Genomic DNA, 16,147 nt, shown 5'->3' on the forward strand with positions numbered 1-16,147 from the left:
TTATCTTCGCAGTCAAATTTCGCCATGGGAAGGCTGCCTTCGACATACAGGAAATGTTATATGCTCGATTTCGGGCTTGCACGACAATACACTAACACAAATGGAGAAGTCCGACCAGTATGTCATAGTTTATTTCTTTTTCTATTTTATTTGTTGTTCGTTTAATTATTTACTTGTTAACGGAGCTCAACCAAAGCACCGTGTCAAATTAAATGTTACAATGCATTGAAATATGAATACCTCTGATTTTGCATATTGATAACAGCACCAACATAAAACAGGAAGGTCTGGTTTTATTAACAAGTGGTTGAGATTTATATGAGCAATAAAGCTCTTTATGCACTGTAAACATGCACACTGGATGAAAGCCCGAACCCAGGAGAGGTTTGCAGAGCTGTGTGAATCAAGCAGCCTGTTTCCTCTTTTAGATCTTCACAGGGAGCTCTTCATTTCGCACATGTTCTTCTCTCTATTTCTCTCTACGTGCAGGTTTTAGTGCAGCGATATGAATATTTAATAAGACCGCATGCATCAGTGCGCAATGCCCCCAGGATTGGCCTGAGAGGGTGTAATATTTTCAGCGCATCTCTCTCGCTCTCCTCCTCTCTCTCTTTCCATTTCTCTCTGTATTTCTTTCTTCTCTTGCCTTTCCTTTCTGCAAAGCTGAGTCAGCTGCACTCATTGATTCAGGCAAGAATCTCTCTCTCTCTCTCTCTCTCTCTCTCTCTCTCTCTCTCTCTCTCTGTCTCTGTCTCTGTCTCTGTCTCTGTCTCTGTCTCTCTCTGTCTCTGTCTCTCTGTCTCTCTCTTTCTGTACATGTCAATACATTCTCCTTACTCAACTGATCGGTTATATGGTGCAGTAGTAAAATGTTCCGTCTGCTGTATCTCCCCTGCTCCCCAGGTGAAATCAGCTCTCCATAATTTCAATTTACAACAGGCTCTGATTTTAACCTGCCATAGAAAATTATTTATTTATCAATGCATGATTTCTCATGCATTATGTGCCACATTCTGCGATGAATAAATAAATAAATGTATATTTTATTTCAAGACTAAATAGCTTCATGCGTCCTCAGAACTGTAAATGTTGAAATACAGCTTGGTCGGTCATATATGCTAGGTGATAATAATTGTTTTATTATTTGTTGATGTCTGTATATTTTTAATCATACAATGTTATCATAACGTGCCTCTTCATTATTTATCTATTAATTGTTATTAGAAAATTATTATTTTGTATTATTATCTTTTTAAGTAAAATTATCATTTTTTGAAGTACATAATTTCCTTGCATGGAACCATCTTGCCTGGTATTACATCTACAAGTGTTATTTATTAGGGATGCACCGATAAGATTTTTATTGGCTGATACCGATTTTAACAAACAACTATCGTGCGATTCGAATACAATATTATTCAATTGCATTGTACTTTACAATAGTAGCTAGTTTTTTCTGCATTGAATTAATTTTACTGAACAGGAATTGGATCCATTTAACATTTTAAGAGAGGCATAAGTTAAGATAAAAATTCAATAAGACAACACCACAATCTTCAAAGGTGATTTTTGCCAATATTTATTTTATTAACAGCATTAAATCATATTTTACTTAACATTGAACATTTCTTTAATACACTTAAAGTCTGTGATGTTGCTATTTAATTATTTTGCTCAGAGAAAAACGTTGGATTATTCAGACATATATCATAACCATCGGTATCGGACCTTTTTCATGTATCAGCGGCCTCTACATTGTTGCATCCCTAGTATTTTAGCTTTTTTATTTGTTTGACCATCTTGTTTTGTTTTTGCAGTTTTCGTTTTGGGGTTTTAATTTATGACGTGCATGTCTGACGTATTTCTCCATCTGTTCCCTTCTCCCCACACACTCTCACCAATGGAAAGACTTTCATTGTGAGTGATTCCATCGAGTTTTCATGTTTTACTAACTTATCATATGTATTTTATATAATAAATGTATAATAAAAACCGGCTCTTTAAATTGCATTCTTACATATAGTACTGTACATACTGTATAAATGCAATGCATAGGGCCTGGATTTATTTGCATTAAGCCGTATTAAAAGTTCAGCACATCACATTCATTTCACATTTTATTTCAGGTTCAAATCTGAATCTTTTTATACTAAGGAGAGCAGTTACACTCCTTATACTGTCCATTATAAGATTATCTGGCTCTGTAACACGTTCGGGTAATGAGAGTAAAATTTGTTTTTATTAGCCAGGCTTTCTAATCGGCAATGTTCGAGTGAGTCCGAATGAAATTGTATGTGTTTTGTAACAGATGTTAACTGTCATATCATTTAGTTAATCAGAAAAAAATAATTGTCTCGCCTGCAGGAGCAGGTTTATTAGAGACTCTCAATGGGATAGATAGACACATGCAAAGAGTAAGACACACAGGGACATTTACGTGTGAGCAAGGTGTTTACCTTTGCGTTGCGTGTTCAGTGTTCTGGAAGAGTGGTACGTTATGTTCAGCCCCTTGGCAGAATCACAGCGATATTATGTTTCTAATGGTGTGTATTGTGCACTCAGTGTTCCCCTGCTGTTGTTGATCCCATTAAAGCAATACTAAGAATTTCTCAGTATAATAAGGTTTTTAAAGGGATAGTTCACCCTAAAATGAACATTCTTTCATGAATAACACACTCACTAGTGGTTCCAAACCTGTATTTATTCCTTTGTTTGAACACAGAGAAAGATATTGGGACGAATGCTTGTAACCAAACAGTTTTTGGACCTCATTGACTACCATAGTAGGAAGAAATTGCAACGTTAGTCAAACGTGGCTCTCCTAAATTCTTCAACAGAACAACAAATTAATATAAAAGTATTTTTCCTACTATGGTAGTCTGTACTATCTTTCTGTGTTCATCAGAACAACGATATGTATACAGATTTGAAACAACTTGAAGGTAAATGGTGACAGATGTTTTATTTTTGGGTTAACTATCACTTTAAATGGTTTTCCCTAAATGTATGTAGTGCACTTTTTGTGAGTTTATTATTAACAAAAATCATGTTTTTACAGAAAAATAGAATATTAATTGCTTATTCATAAGAGCTTTTTCTAAAACATTTCCTCTTTTAGCCAAGAACTGTTGCGGGCTTTCGAGGAACAGTTCGATACGCATCTGTGAATGCACATAAAAACAAAGTGAGTGTGCATTTTAACTGATGCATTTATTGCCTGCCTATTACTTATTCATAGCATTCAATCATATTTAGCAAATAAACACTAATTTGTATGATGACATGTACCTGTTCATAATAATATATTTATCCTGTTTTGCAGGAAATGGGTCGCCATGATGATTTATGGTCATTGTTTTATATGCTGGTTGAATTTGCTGCTGGGCAGCTGCCGTGGAGGAAAATAAAGGACAAGGTACTCTAAACTTGTCTTACAAGTGTGCTTCAAATCTTTATTCTAATGTTATTTTGTTTTATTTAAAAGTCAGACTACTACTATTAAAATCCAGTGTTTAACTCGTGCCTTAGGAGCAGGTGGGTCAGATTAAAGAGCGTTATGATCATCGGATGCTACTGAAACACATGCCATCAGAGTTTAATGTCTTCCTGGAGCATGTTTTAGCCCTGGATTACTACACCAAACCTGACTACCAGGTAACTTGAAAGCTCCAAATGTATATGACTACTGTATATTTTTTACAATACATATTAAATTATATTTCTAGGCTTATTATATGGCTGTCTATGTATATATTCGGATACAATAAATATGGATATTATGTGTGTGGTTGATCGGTTCTAACTTGTTTTTTCTTGTATTTAGCTTCTGATGTCAGTTTTTGACAACAGCATGAAAGAGCGCATCATCACAGAGAACGAGCCATATGATTGGGAGAAAACTGGGACGGACTCCATGATGTCCGCCACCACACCGACTGCAGCGCAACAAAACACACGGCCTACAGCTGCTATGGTTGGGTGAGGATCACATGAATGAACATTTCACATGTCCTGTCTGTCTGGATCCTTGGCATGCTTTCTCTCTCTGCCTCTTATACAATAATTTATAGATAACTGAAGTGTTAAAGATCCACATGTACACTAACACAAGCATGAGTGCCACTTAGCAAGATTCACCCTAATTCGCAAACAGCGTATCTGGGGACTTCATTACTTGCTGCATGCTTGTCACATCACAGCTGTACAGATGGAAGTGAGGCAAGCACACAGTCTGATATACACCAGAAAAGGCGAAAACTACTTGCAGCTAGTTTTCTTTAGATTTGTATCTTCAGGTAGTAGAGAGCTTTATTTGGTTTATCGCAGTTGTTGAAAAGCAGAGATGTTGTATTACACTAGGATATGAAGAACATTTTATCATGATGGAGAAAAAAGGCTGATGAAACTTCCCATTGGAAAGCACTAGGTGGAATTTACAGAAAATGTGTGTTGTTTCTATGCCACAATTATTATGATTTCCAGGTTTTATGAACACTCCAAATGCTGCTCCTGTCTCATTCCCATATTTCTTATTGATATTCCTTATTGTAACAGATATTGATAGATGAAGCTTTTCACTAAACACTTTGGGCCCTATCATACACCAGGCGCGACGCGAGTGTATTTTGCTAGTTTCAGTCCGGCACAGTTATCGTTTTCACGTAATGCGCCAGGTTGTTTAAATAGCAAACGAGGTGTGTTCAGGCACATCTTTGCTTTTGCAAATTCCACCGTGTAAATATCGAATCCGCCAGGCGTGACCGCAACTGGCTCTTTAAGGGAATGGGAGATGAGACTCTTGTTGGTTTACTGCACGTTACCAAAACACACCCATGATTCATTAAGAGAATAGGGACAACCCTTTTAGACCATGCGCCTGCCTCGCTTACAGTTTTTCCCGTCCTTAAACTAGCAAAAGTGGATTCGGAAACGCCCACTTGCGCTCTGCGCCATGCGCTTACATCATTAAAATGCGTCCCTTCATCTTTAAATATAACACATAGTGACAGACTATGTATAACATAGTACAACAGACGAAAAATAACCTTATATGTATAGCAGCCTTCGCCCTTTTGTAGACATTTCAAAAGGTCATTTAAGGTCAGTTTTATTTTTAAATTGATATTGATTGTTGTCTTTTTTTTCTCCTTCAGGGTCATAAATGTGACCCCAATGCCAGGTGACCTTCAGAGGGAGAACACAGAAGATGTCGTGCAGGATGAACATCTGAGCGACCAGGAAAACGCTCCTCCTATGCCCTCGGGACGGCCAGCTGATGGCAGCCAGTTGCCCACAGATGCAGATGGATGGGAAGAGACGGATTTTAATCGCAACAAACTCAGGATTAGCCTCGGAAAGGTTCCCTTTATTTATAATAATGATGTGGTGTAAAGTTTAATAAACTAACAACTTCATTTATAAGTTATAATAGATCTAGATAGATATATGTACTGTATGTATAATGTTTAAAATGAGAGACTAGACAAAGTCACAATTAAATTATTTTATATAAATGTTTAAGTGATAATTCACTGTGATAATTTGCACTGACTCTGGTGTATGTTTCAGGGAGGTCAAGAGGAGGACAGTAATCGAGGGGTGTGTCCAGTGTCACCACAAAGAGGAGGGGGAGCTTTGGACTCTCCAGGTGTGCATTTGCTCAGGTACCGAAGGGTCAACAGTCCTGAATCGGATCGTATATCTGCGGCTGATGGACGAGATGGTTACGTGCAACGGTGGGTCTGAATTAGTATATATTTTATAAAGTTATATATTTGGCTAGATATAATGTATCCCAAACATGCTTATTTCCTTTTATACCGTATATACATATTCTTATTTGTGAATTTTATTTTCAGAATGGACATCCTGGGTTCTCCCTCTCGACACCTTTATTCCTCCCAGCCCGCTCAGATGCTGTCCGTCGAGGGTTGCCGTGGCATTGATCAAGAAGCCCACAGCAACGCCTTCATTCGCTCTGTCCCGCTCGCAGAAGAGGAGGACTTTGACAGCAAGGAGTGGGTTATAATAAACAAAGAAACAGAGCTAAGAGACTTCCACCACATCCCGGGGGCTGAGCCCACTACATCCGGCACAACAGATGAGGAACCGGAGGAATTACGCCCTCTGGAGGACGGAGAAGAGCGGAGGAGACACAGGGGGGCAGATCCGTCAGTCAGACCCAAAACTTCATACGGTGACCGGACTACACGAGGCATGCTTCCTCTTACCGAGGAGGAGGTGTCCAGGAGGAGCGGAAAAGGCCAGTCGACATCGGCGGAGAGCCCGGTACAGTCACCCTGTCACTCGCTGCCCTCCGGACGGCCACGGCGACGGGAGTCAGACCCCAACGGACCTCAGAGACAGGTAAGATTATACCTAAAGTTGGAGTTTTGTGGTGGTTTAAAGGGGAATGAGATTTCAGATGATAATGGTGGTAACTAGGAAATGATCAACGTTTTCTTTTGCCTCAGAAACATCACATTTTTTATGAAGCAAAGAAGAAATGCTTGCAAGGTTTTATCATCAAAACTAGGTTTAGGTTATGCATAGTTTTATTTCAAAAGAGTCTGTCTTTGAACCAGCATTAAATTAATCAAACATTTAGTGCTTTAAATGGGGCGGTTGCTGTTGTCTTGCTCCACTTTTTGCAAGGTGTGTGCCTCTCTCTATCTCTCTCTTTCACACTCAGACCCATACCTCATCTCTTTTTTCAAACTATCAGACATTTAGTTTTCACATGATCTGCTACAATAATGACTCTTCTTTGTTTGCGGCTGTTTTTTGGGATACAGAGTGTTGGATTTAATTTTGGGATGCAGTTGGCACTAAATAACAAACTCTGGGTGAACAGAAAAGAATTAAAGGGATAGTTCACTATCCTGTCATCATTTATTCACGCTCGTGTCATTCAAAATCTGCGTATGACTCTTTCTGTGGAACACAAAGGAAGATATTTTGAGGAATGTCTCAGTGGTTTTGTGTTCATTCAATGCAAGTCAATGGGGTCCCAAAGCTGTTTGGTTACCAACACACTTCAAACAGGGTGGCAGCGGGTCCTTAAGATTTTTTCAGATTCTACGGGTCTTAAATATTTTGGTCACATTTAGACAAAATATCTTTCCGTCTGACGGACTCAATCATTTAAAAAAAATAGATTTTTCTCCCCGCAGTAGTTACTGCGACATCAGAGAGAACTGAGGTTGCAGAATACAAGTTGAAGTACAGCTAGTCTACAGCATCCTAGTGTGTTAAAATTGGGAAAAGGCAAGTTTACTAAAAATGGCTAGAACGATGAGTTCTCAGGGTAGTTTAAGCCAGTGGCTGGAAATGTCTACGAGGCAAACTGTGCCATTTGTCGGAGATGTTTTTAACTGTGAAAGGCCTCCAGCAGATCACAAGGTATCTTTTCCACTGTTTTTATATCGTAAGTAATGGATAATGTACAGCCGCTTGATATTGCAGAGTAAAACCCGACAGGTTCCTGACACGAAGCGAATAACGTTGCAATCGGCTGGATGTACATACTAGGGCTGTGCGATTAATCGAAAATGAACCGTAATCGTCAGTTTTAGCCTTCATCAATTACAAAAACAAAATAATTGAAGCAAACGATTATTGTTCCGCTTTCCATTTTGCAAAGATCCTCTTTTCTTGTAATATAACAAGTGGTTCAGCAGTGCTATTTCTTTACATTTATTGTTTATGTTGCTTTAAGGGTAATCGTGTTAAATAATCAGGATCTCAAAATTGGCTGAAATAATCGCGATTATGATTTTTGTCATAATCGAGCAGCCCTAGTCCATACCACATGAGCAAATTATTGGACACGAAATATTGAATTTAAATATTTTATTTGTTAACAAAAACAAACCGCAGGAGTGACAAACAGTAAAGTTTATAATGACTGAAAGCTTCGATTAAAACTCAGGCTTATTCCATCATATGTGACCCAGTATGTGAACTCATCTAAAGTATTTTTTTTGTGATTTTATGTTTTCTACATAAAATCATCTTATGTAATGTAAAGAACATTCTGTAAAAATACAACCTTGATATCATTATCAAAGATTGGGAGACTTTCTCAGGCTGGTCACATTTACATTTAGTCATTTAGCAGACACTTTTATCCAAAGCGACTTACAAAGAGTTCGGGGAGCAATAAGCGATATGTCATACTAAGAGCAATAGTACAATGGGTGCTAATACAAAGTTACTAGTTTCAACAAAAGCTAGACCACTACCTATTGAGAGAATAGGGTTAGTATACGTCTGTCAAGTATTCGCAGAAGAAGTGTATTTTAAGTAGTTTTTTGAAGGTTGTGAGAGATGTGGTTGACCGGACCGCATTGGGAACAATGTTCCACCAGGAAGGAGTTGTGAAGGAGAATGAGTGGGAAAGGGATTTAGTGCCCTTATGAGAAGGCATTACAAGGCGCCGCTCGTTTGCTGAACGCAGGGTTCTTGATGGGGTGTAGGAGTGTAGTAGGGTGTGAAAGTATGCCGGCGCAGATCCAGTGATAGTCCTGTATGCAAACATCAGTGACTTGAATCTGATCCGGGCTTCAACCGGTAGCCAGTGGAAAGACATGAAAAGGGGTGTCACATGAGCACTTTTGGGATGTTGGAAGAGGCGTGCTGCTGCGTTTTTGAACCAGCTGAAGTGGTTTGATAGCCTTTGCAGGAAGACCAGCAAGGAGAGCATTGCAGTAGTCCAACCTTGAGATTACCAGGGCCTGGAAAAGGAGTTGTGCCGCATGCTCAGTGAGGTAGGGTCTAACCTTGGGAATGTTAAATAAGGCATATCGGCATGATCGCGTTGTCTTTGCAGTGTGATCATTGAAGGACAGCTGTTCATCAAATATGACTCCGAGGTTCCTGGCTGATTCGAAGGGAGTGATACTGGAATTGCCAAACTGGATGGTGAGATCGTGTTGGACCGTGGGGTGTGCCGGAAACACAAGTAGTTCTGTCATGGCCGGGTTCAGCTGGAGGTGATGCTCTTTCATCCAAGCTGAGATGTCATCTAGGCAGGCTGTTATGCGAGCTGCTACAGTGGTATCGTCTGGGTGAAATGAGATGTAGATCTGGGTTTCATCAGCATAACAGTGATATGAGAAGCCGTGTGCCTGTATGATGGGTCCTAAGGATGTCATGTAGATGGAAAAAAGCAGCGGTCCAAGCACCGATACCTGAGGGGCCCCCAAGTGATCATATGGTGAGCAGTGGACAGCGAGCCCCTCCGTGACACCTTGAATGATCTGCCGGAGAGGTAGGATTGGAACCAGCGGAGAGGGGAGCCTGAGATTCCTAAGGATGACAGGGTTGCTAGCAGTATCTGGTGATTGACCTTGTCAAACACTGCAGATAGGTCTAGCAGAATCAGGACCGAGGATTTGGATTCCGCCTTGGCTATCTAGTGCTTCTGTGACCGATAGCAGTGCAGTCTCAGTGGAGTGGTTTGTTTTGAATATTTATATTTTATATATATATTTATTTATATTCACATATATTTATTTTTTACAAACATCTTAATACATCTAACTTTATAACCTTTTAATTTTGTGCAAATATAAAGTAATATATTTTTTTGAATTTGGATGAAATTCTGTCAGTAGTTCACAGGAAAAAAACAGTATGCCGAAAAACTGAAAGTAATTTGAGTGGTTTCAAAATGTTCAGAGGCTTTGTTTATGAAATATACATGTATTAGAATGTGTATGTCCATCGCAGGTTTGGTCTCTTAAATTTCATTTAAAGTGGCATTAAAATGGTCTGAAAAAGTCTTGATTTGAACTTGCTTATATCTGAAGACACTCTGTCAAAATATATATTTGTGTATTCTGTAGAAGATAGAAAGTCCTACAAGTTTAAAATGACACGAGGGTGAGTAAATGGTAGAAGAATTTACATTTTTGGGTCACAATATCATTGGATTTTAAGGAACTCTTTCGATACTGTGTGTTTGTGTTTTTGATAAAGTTGTTGAAAGTGAAGGGTTTACTGCTGAGTGTTTTAAACATTCTCTGTGGTTTGCTTTTTTAAGATGCTCAGCACTAAACCTTACAGTACAATTCTGCACTAACTCACATTACAGTTATTCATTGTCATATTTTAATGTTTGTCATCTGTCATAGTCCAAAAAAAGAAATGTATGCAAACTTTTCATCTATTCCATAACCACTAGGGTGAGCCAAACGACATACTTAGACCTCATCTAATAACAAACCTTCAACGTTACTTATTTACCCAAACGGAAACACTGGTGCAAAACACACACAAAGAGTGAACCGTTTTTTTTAAGAGACTTCTTTTATTTAACTATCATGTGCCCCTGTCAACACGGTCACAGCATTTTCAAGCTGAACTGAGATTGCGGGATTGTCTCTTTTGCATAATAGCCAAAACCTCAAATCAAAACAGATGAGGATGCTCATTTTCCCAGCAGTCTTCACCTTTTAAATGCCCACTGCTTTTCGCTCAAAATCACGTATGACACGTTGATTTCACCCACGGAGAAAATACGAAGGCTGCCGCAGGAGCCGCAAAAGAAGAGCGAAACAATGTTTGCGGTAAGCACAGTTTAGGCTAGTCCCTTCTGTACCTGTTTTATGATCTTGCTCATTGATTTCTTTATTTCACTTCTGTTTGTCATTGTTTTATCCATATTGACCCATTTTTATCCATGTGTGTTTGTGTTCGTATGCCTGATGATTCATTTGTTTAAGTCGTACGCATTTACGGCAACGGTTTTCTGATGATACCAAAACTAAACTAAAAGTGGCATTTTGTGTCTGATCCTCCCGGCTCATTGTCTTGTGCATGGGCACATATGGTGTATTTCGAGAGGTGGCTCTACATCAAACAAATAGCCTCGGAGGAATAAAGAGGCTCTCCATGTTGGCTGCCCAACCAAAATCAAAAAGCAAATATCTCTTGCTTTGTCTCTTGTGAAAACGTGTTTCCAGGCAACCCATTGTAGGTCTGTGTACTGAAAGAGACTGTTCCTCTCTTTCCTGAGTGTTTGGCGTTCTTCTCACTGCATGCGACTGGGGAGATGCCTTTAATGTTACAAATACAAATCCATCGCTCGGCTCTCTTAACTTCAGCGCACGCTCTTTCTGCTTTTATTTCAGTCGGACGATGACAGGCAACACTCGGGTCCTCGCTCCAACCAGCTCCGACGTCTCGCTTCCTACGTCTTCTCCTCATCCACGTTGGAGACAGAGCAGTACCCTCACGCCGGTGCATCCTTCATCCAGCGCAGCCGTTCAGCCGAAAGCAGCCCCGCTCACGGCCACATGCGACAGGGCTCGAGGCGTCACCCTACCCTGCAGGCTCCCGGAAGTCCCCGTAGCCGGCACTCCATGCTTAACGTACCCCGGCTGCAGCTCCAGCAAATGCTGGCCAAACTGATGAACAAAAACAGCTGAGTGAAGCTGACGTCGTCCCACACACCGATGTGAAAGAGTTTTTAGGGGACATGAAATCTTTTCTGATGCAATAAATTGAAGAGGGCTGTAAGAATTGGAATGGCAAGTTTAAATGGAATGCCATGCTTTCACTGTTCATATCTTGCACTTTCTGTGTTGTGAATGAATGCTTTAGTCAGTTCAATCACGCTTATGTGAGTTGATCATGGCGGATATTGGAAACTTTGAAGATGAGAAAGCAGAATTCAAAAAGCCAAATTCTTCATTATCTGTTGTTTGTCTGCAAGAAAATAGACGAATAAGACATTTGAGGTTCCTCGGCTTCACCCTGGCGGAGCCATGTAAAGAGCTTCAAGCTCCTTTAAAAGAGCCTTCCAGGTGTTCAAGATAATTGTAAAGTGTACAAAAATAGGACATTTGAGGCTCTTTAAAGAGTGATTTGAGATTTTTTGGGAGGGTTCTGGCTTTGTGGCAGCTGAGGATCCACAAATGGTGCTTCAAGTATCTTATATTTTTACAGTGTACCTCAGTCGCATGTGTATTGGATTCGTGCATCCCAGCTAGGGTCACCCTGACACATGGCTGATCGCAGTGACCCATTCCCTTTAATATGCAAGTTATTTAATTGTCTTCCATACAAACATAACATGAAAATTATTTAAATTGTCAGTACAAATTTTCTACTCTTTTTTTAATTGTTTTAATTTGTTATTTATGTTGTCAACCACATTCTGAGCCAGAGTTCACAGTCTATGTAATGTTCCTTACATACAGAACATTTTCCACGGTGATTTGTTTCACAAATAAAATGTTATGCAAGTGGAAGCGTTTCAAGTGGAACCGTAGGATCAAAAGGGAAAGAAATTGGTCAATGCTTTTATAACCAGTGAGTATGCCAAGAGTCTGCTTATCGTATACAACGTAGATATGAGAAGTCAGCAATGGATGAGCGATCACCATGTTATCTTTTACAATTTTGCCACTGATTAAAATTAGTATAGCCATAAAATAAGCAGAAGCAAATATGAAAGCGGTTTCCTCTTATGGAACTTGCATCATCCTCTCATGTCTTTCATTTTCTTCTATTTAGAATATGATATTTTATATTTAGATATTTATCCATGTAGAGCTTGAAGCATTATATCTCTTTTAATACCTCCTAGTGTAGTATGTCTGCTGGGGGTTAGCTGCGCAGAATTCTGTGCTGTGTTCTCGAGTAGCAAAAACTCCCTGCGTGTGTGTATGAGACTGCTGTAGGGTCCTTTGAGTACTGTATTCACTATTGCACTTTACAAAGGACACTGAATTGGAGCCGTGGCGGTTACCTTGGCCATGAGGAACAAAAATATAAATCCTATAAGATTTGAATAGTGCTTTTGACTTGAGAATTCAATGTCTTTAAGAGCCCTGAAAAAAAGGATTTTCTTACTAAGCATTTTTTACTTGTTTTCTACTTTTCAAGATACATTTACTTATTTATTTAGTCTTGTTTCATAAAAGAAAACAAAATTAAGTAAGCCAAGTTGGTGTTTTAAACAAGCCAAAATACCAATGGGATACTTAATAAGAAAAAACTTAATAAGAAACTTCAGAAAAAGGTCAAACTAAATTGTATTTTTCTTACCCCATGTCAGATTTTTTTGGTGCTTGTTTTAAACATAAATGTACCCAATTATTTTATTTTCTTTCATAACACAAGACTAAATATCTCACTTTCCTTGTCAAGTAAATGTATATTGATTTAAAAATTGTATATTTGTACTAGAAAACAAAACACAAAAATGCTCTGTAAGAAATACATTTTTGCAATGAGGTAGGAGAGTTGTACACTTTTGTCATTCACATTAATATACGCAACGGTTTCTGCAACATTGACAACAAGGGAACATTCTGTAACATATGATGTGCATTAGGAGACACAGACTAGCTATTAATACATTTTAGTTGAATGGTTTCTTGAATGTGAAATCTGGATGTTATGGATGTAAATGGCTTAAGTTGCTTCACAGTGTCTTGGTTTGGAAGTGACAAGACTCTTGTAACATTGCAGTGTTATTGTAGTAGCAGGTCAATGTAAAATGAGAAGAATAATTGGATCGTGCACGTTGCATTATTTGTATTTAATGTATTTATTCTCGTATCACAAAAGCAGATGAAATGGTCACTTTTATTTTGAAAGACCGTTTTCTTTATGATCAGACATTTTATTATGCGTTTTTATTTTTTCATCTGCCCTTATTTATACATTCGAAACAGCTGTGTGATTTATGCAAACAGAGTGTTTGCATTCTTTATGTTGAATGGAAATGAATAAATAATAAAATATGGAAATATCATAAAAAGCAATTGCAAGAAAATGGTAAATTCCCACATCATCGGAACAGTGCGACATCAGTGATCACACATTAGGGAAATTATGAGTTTTAAAATGACTGTTTTTTTAATAGGTTTCTGGTACTGTCACAGCCATGGCTTCTCACGTGAATGTACTGTTTCTATACACAAACAGGCTGCTAACTGTTGCACTTGTTTTGCACATCTGCTTTACATCAATGTATATATCACCAATGTCAATGGAACAGGAAAAGTTTATGTTGTCACTAAGATCTGTTGACAAGAAAGTACTGGAAACACAAAAGATTTAAAGCTTCTAACACTGTTTGCATGACAAATGTCTGTTAAAGAAATTATTATGTAAAACAATTCTGTATTGTTTGTTATTTCACTTCCTGTTTATTTGTATGTTGATCGTTAAGTTACATACTGGTTTAACAGGTTCTCTGTTCATTACAAATAAATTGACTATCTATTTTTTTTTTGCCAAACCCACCACCCAATATCCACATTTGCATTTCAATGTTAAATCATTCATCCCTCTACATTCAGCTATTGCATTACAAAATGTAAGCATGGCCCATGTTGTTAAACACTAGAGGTTTCTTTGAAATAATACGGTTTACAAGATTTGCAAAAACGTTTCCTTCATTTACGTAACATGTGCATGTGATGCAGATGAGTTTTACTTTATGTTTGTACAGTAACACGTTTTATATGAAGAAAAACGCTGTAACATATATGTGCATGTTGTATGATATATTGCTGATTGCAGGGTCATTCCGTATAATGTATTTTGGGAAGATTTGATAGCTCATAGGCCGAAATTGAAAGATCTAGGACATGGAACATAATCCTGCCTGTAGGTAGTGCTAATCTTAGCTCGGTGCTGTGAGAAGCTTCAGAACATACAATGAACTCTATACATGTTGCTACAAACCGCTGAAAAGCAACAATGTACACAAAACAACGGATGAGTCCTTATAGAGGAGCTTATACAAGCCCGTCTGACTTCTGATCATAAACCAGTATTCAATATGTTTGTAAAGAGCAACAACCATGTATTAGTGGTAACAGCTTTAAAAGTGTAAAATTGTTTTGTTTTGTTTCTTAACCAGGCAAGTAGCTTACATTGGCAGTCTGGTATTGCTATGTAAAATAAATGGGCTATGATCTGTTAGATGTACAATAAGCATATTCTCTTTTTTATGACACTATAACTGTACAGGATGCTTGTAATATTTTAAATTAAAGCATGTGTTTTAAATGGTTTTTTTACTAAATATATGTATACTGTATGTACATACAATGCCCTCCACTATTATTGGCACCCTTGGTAAATATGAGCAAAGAAGAAATAAAACTGCATTTTTTCTCCTTTTGATCTTTTATTTAAAAAATGTACAATATTGCAACATTTCAGTCATTTTAACAATTTTAAGTGGGGGAATGTGAAATCTCTAATACACAATTATTGGCACCTTTGTATTCAAAACTTTCTGCAACCTCCATGTGCATGAAAAACAGCTCGGAGTCTTTTCTTTTATGTCTGACGAGGTTTGAGAATATATGTCAAATCATCCAAGTCCATTCCTTCAGACAGAATCTTTAAAGATGCTTCAAATGTTGGTTTTCTCTTATCTTCGGTTCATCCCTCTCATTTTCTATATTTTGTATCCCTGTGTGCACCAAACCTATCTTGTGTTATTGCTGCCAAAAACACATTTAATATGGCCATAGACCCCAGTCCTGGTTTAAGTTCCACTATTGCAGATTAACATGGTGGAGATTTGTTTCTTGAACAGTGTCCCTAGCAACTTGTGGTGATGGAGGTGCAGTTTTCCTTTATTGTTATCCAATGCTTTCTGACCCCAAAATTCCACAGATTACAATCCATTTTCAACCTCTCCAGTCCATTAAAACTTCATCATTGCCCTGATGTTGGAAATTCAATTTTTTATTGTTTTTACTATTTCCTTAAAGCAATTTTGTGTAATTCAACAGAAGTAAATGTTAACTATGTTGCACATTAGAACTATATTCTTTGGTTTTATCCATTGTGATAAATTATTAAGGGGGTTTGGGCTTTGTGTTACTAATATTTATTCTCCTGTGCAATAAGAAGTCATGACTGGACAACATCATGTTTATAGCCACCTCGGTATGCTAAGAAAATGTAAATATCAATGGGAATTTACTAAGAATTTCTAAGGGTGCCAATAATTGTGACCAGGGTGTATTAGGGATTTTTTTTTCATAATGTTATATTACCCCCACTTCAAGTGTTTTACTTTAATGAAATGTTGGAATATTGTAGATTTATTTAATAAAAGATCAAAAGGAGAAACAATGCAGATTTATTTTTAGAGGCTTCTTTGCCA

General features: G+C 38.0%; 1 protein-coding gene across 1 annotated transcript in view; it reads left to right on the forward strand.

Annotated features, from left to right (window-relative positions):
* ttbk1a (tau tubulin kinase 1a) overlaps positions 1-16,147 on the forward strand; it is a 32,099-nt gene that overhangs the window by 12,376 nt on the left and 3,576 nt on the right. The window contains exons 6-13 of the mRNA XM_079482751.1: positions 13-117; positions 3,119-3,184; positions 3,323-3,415; positions 3,529-3,654; positions 3,824-3,978; positions 5,154-5,358; positions 5,569-5,735; positions 5,859-6,366. Coding sequence (XP_079338877.1) covers positions 13-117; positions 3,119-3,184; positions 3,323-3,415; positions 3,529-3,654; positions 3,824-3,978; positions 5,154-5,358; positions 5,569-5,735; positions 5,859-6,366 — 1,425 coding nt within the window. The remainder of the gene's footprint in view (positions 1-12; positions 118-3,118; positions 3,185-3,322; positions 3,416-3,528; positions 3,655-3,823; positions 3,979-5,153; positions 5,359-5,568; positions 5,736-5,858; positions 6,367-16,147) is intronic.

The sequence above is a fragment of the Barbatula barbatula genome, assembly GCF_947034865.1.
Source record: "Barbatula barbatula genome assembly, chromosome: 20".
Classification (NCBI taxonomy): Eukaryota; Metazoa; Chordata; class Actinopteri; order Cypriniformes; family Nemacheilidae; genus Barbatula; species Barbatula barbatula.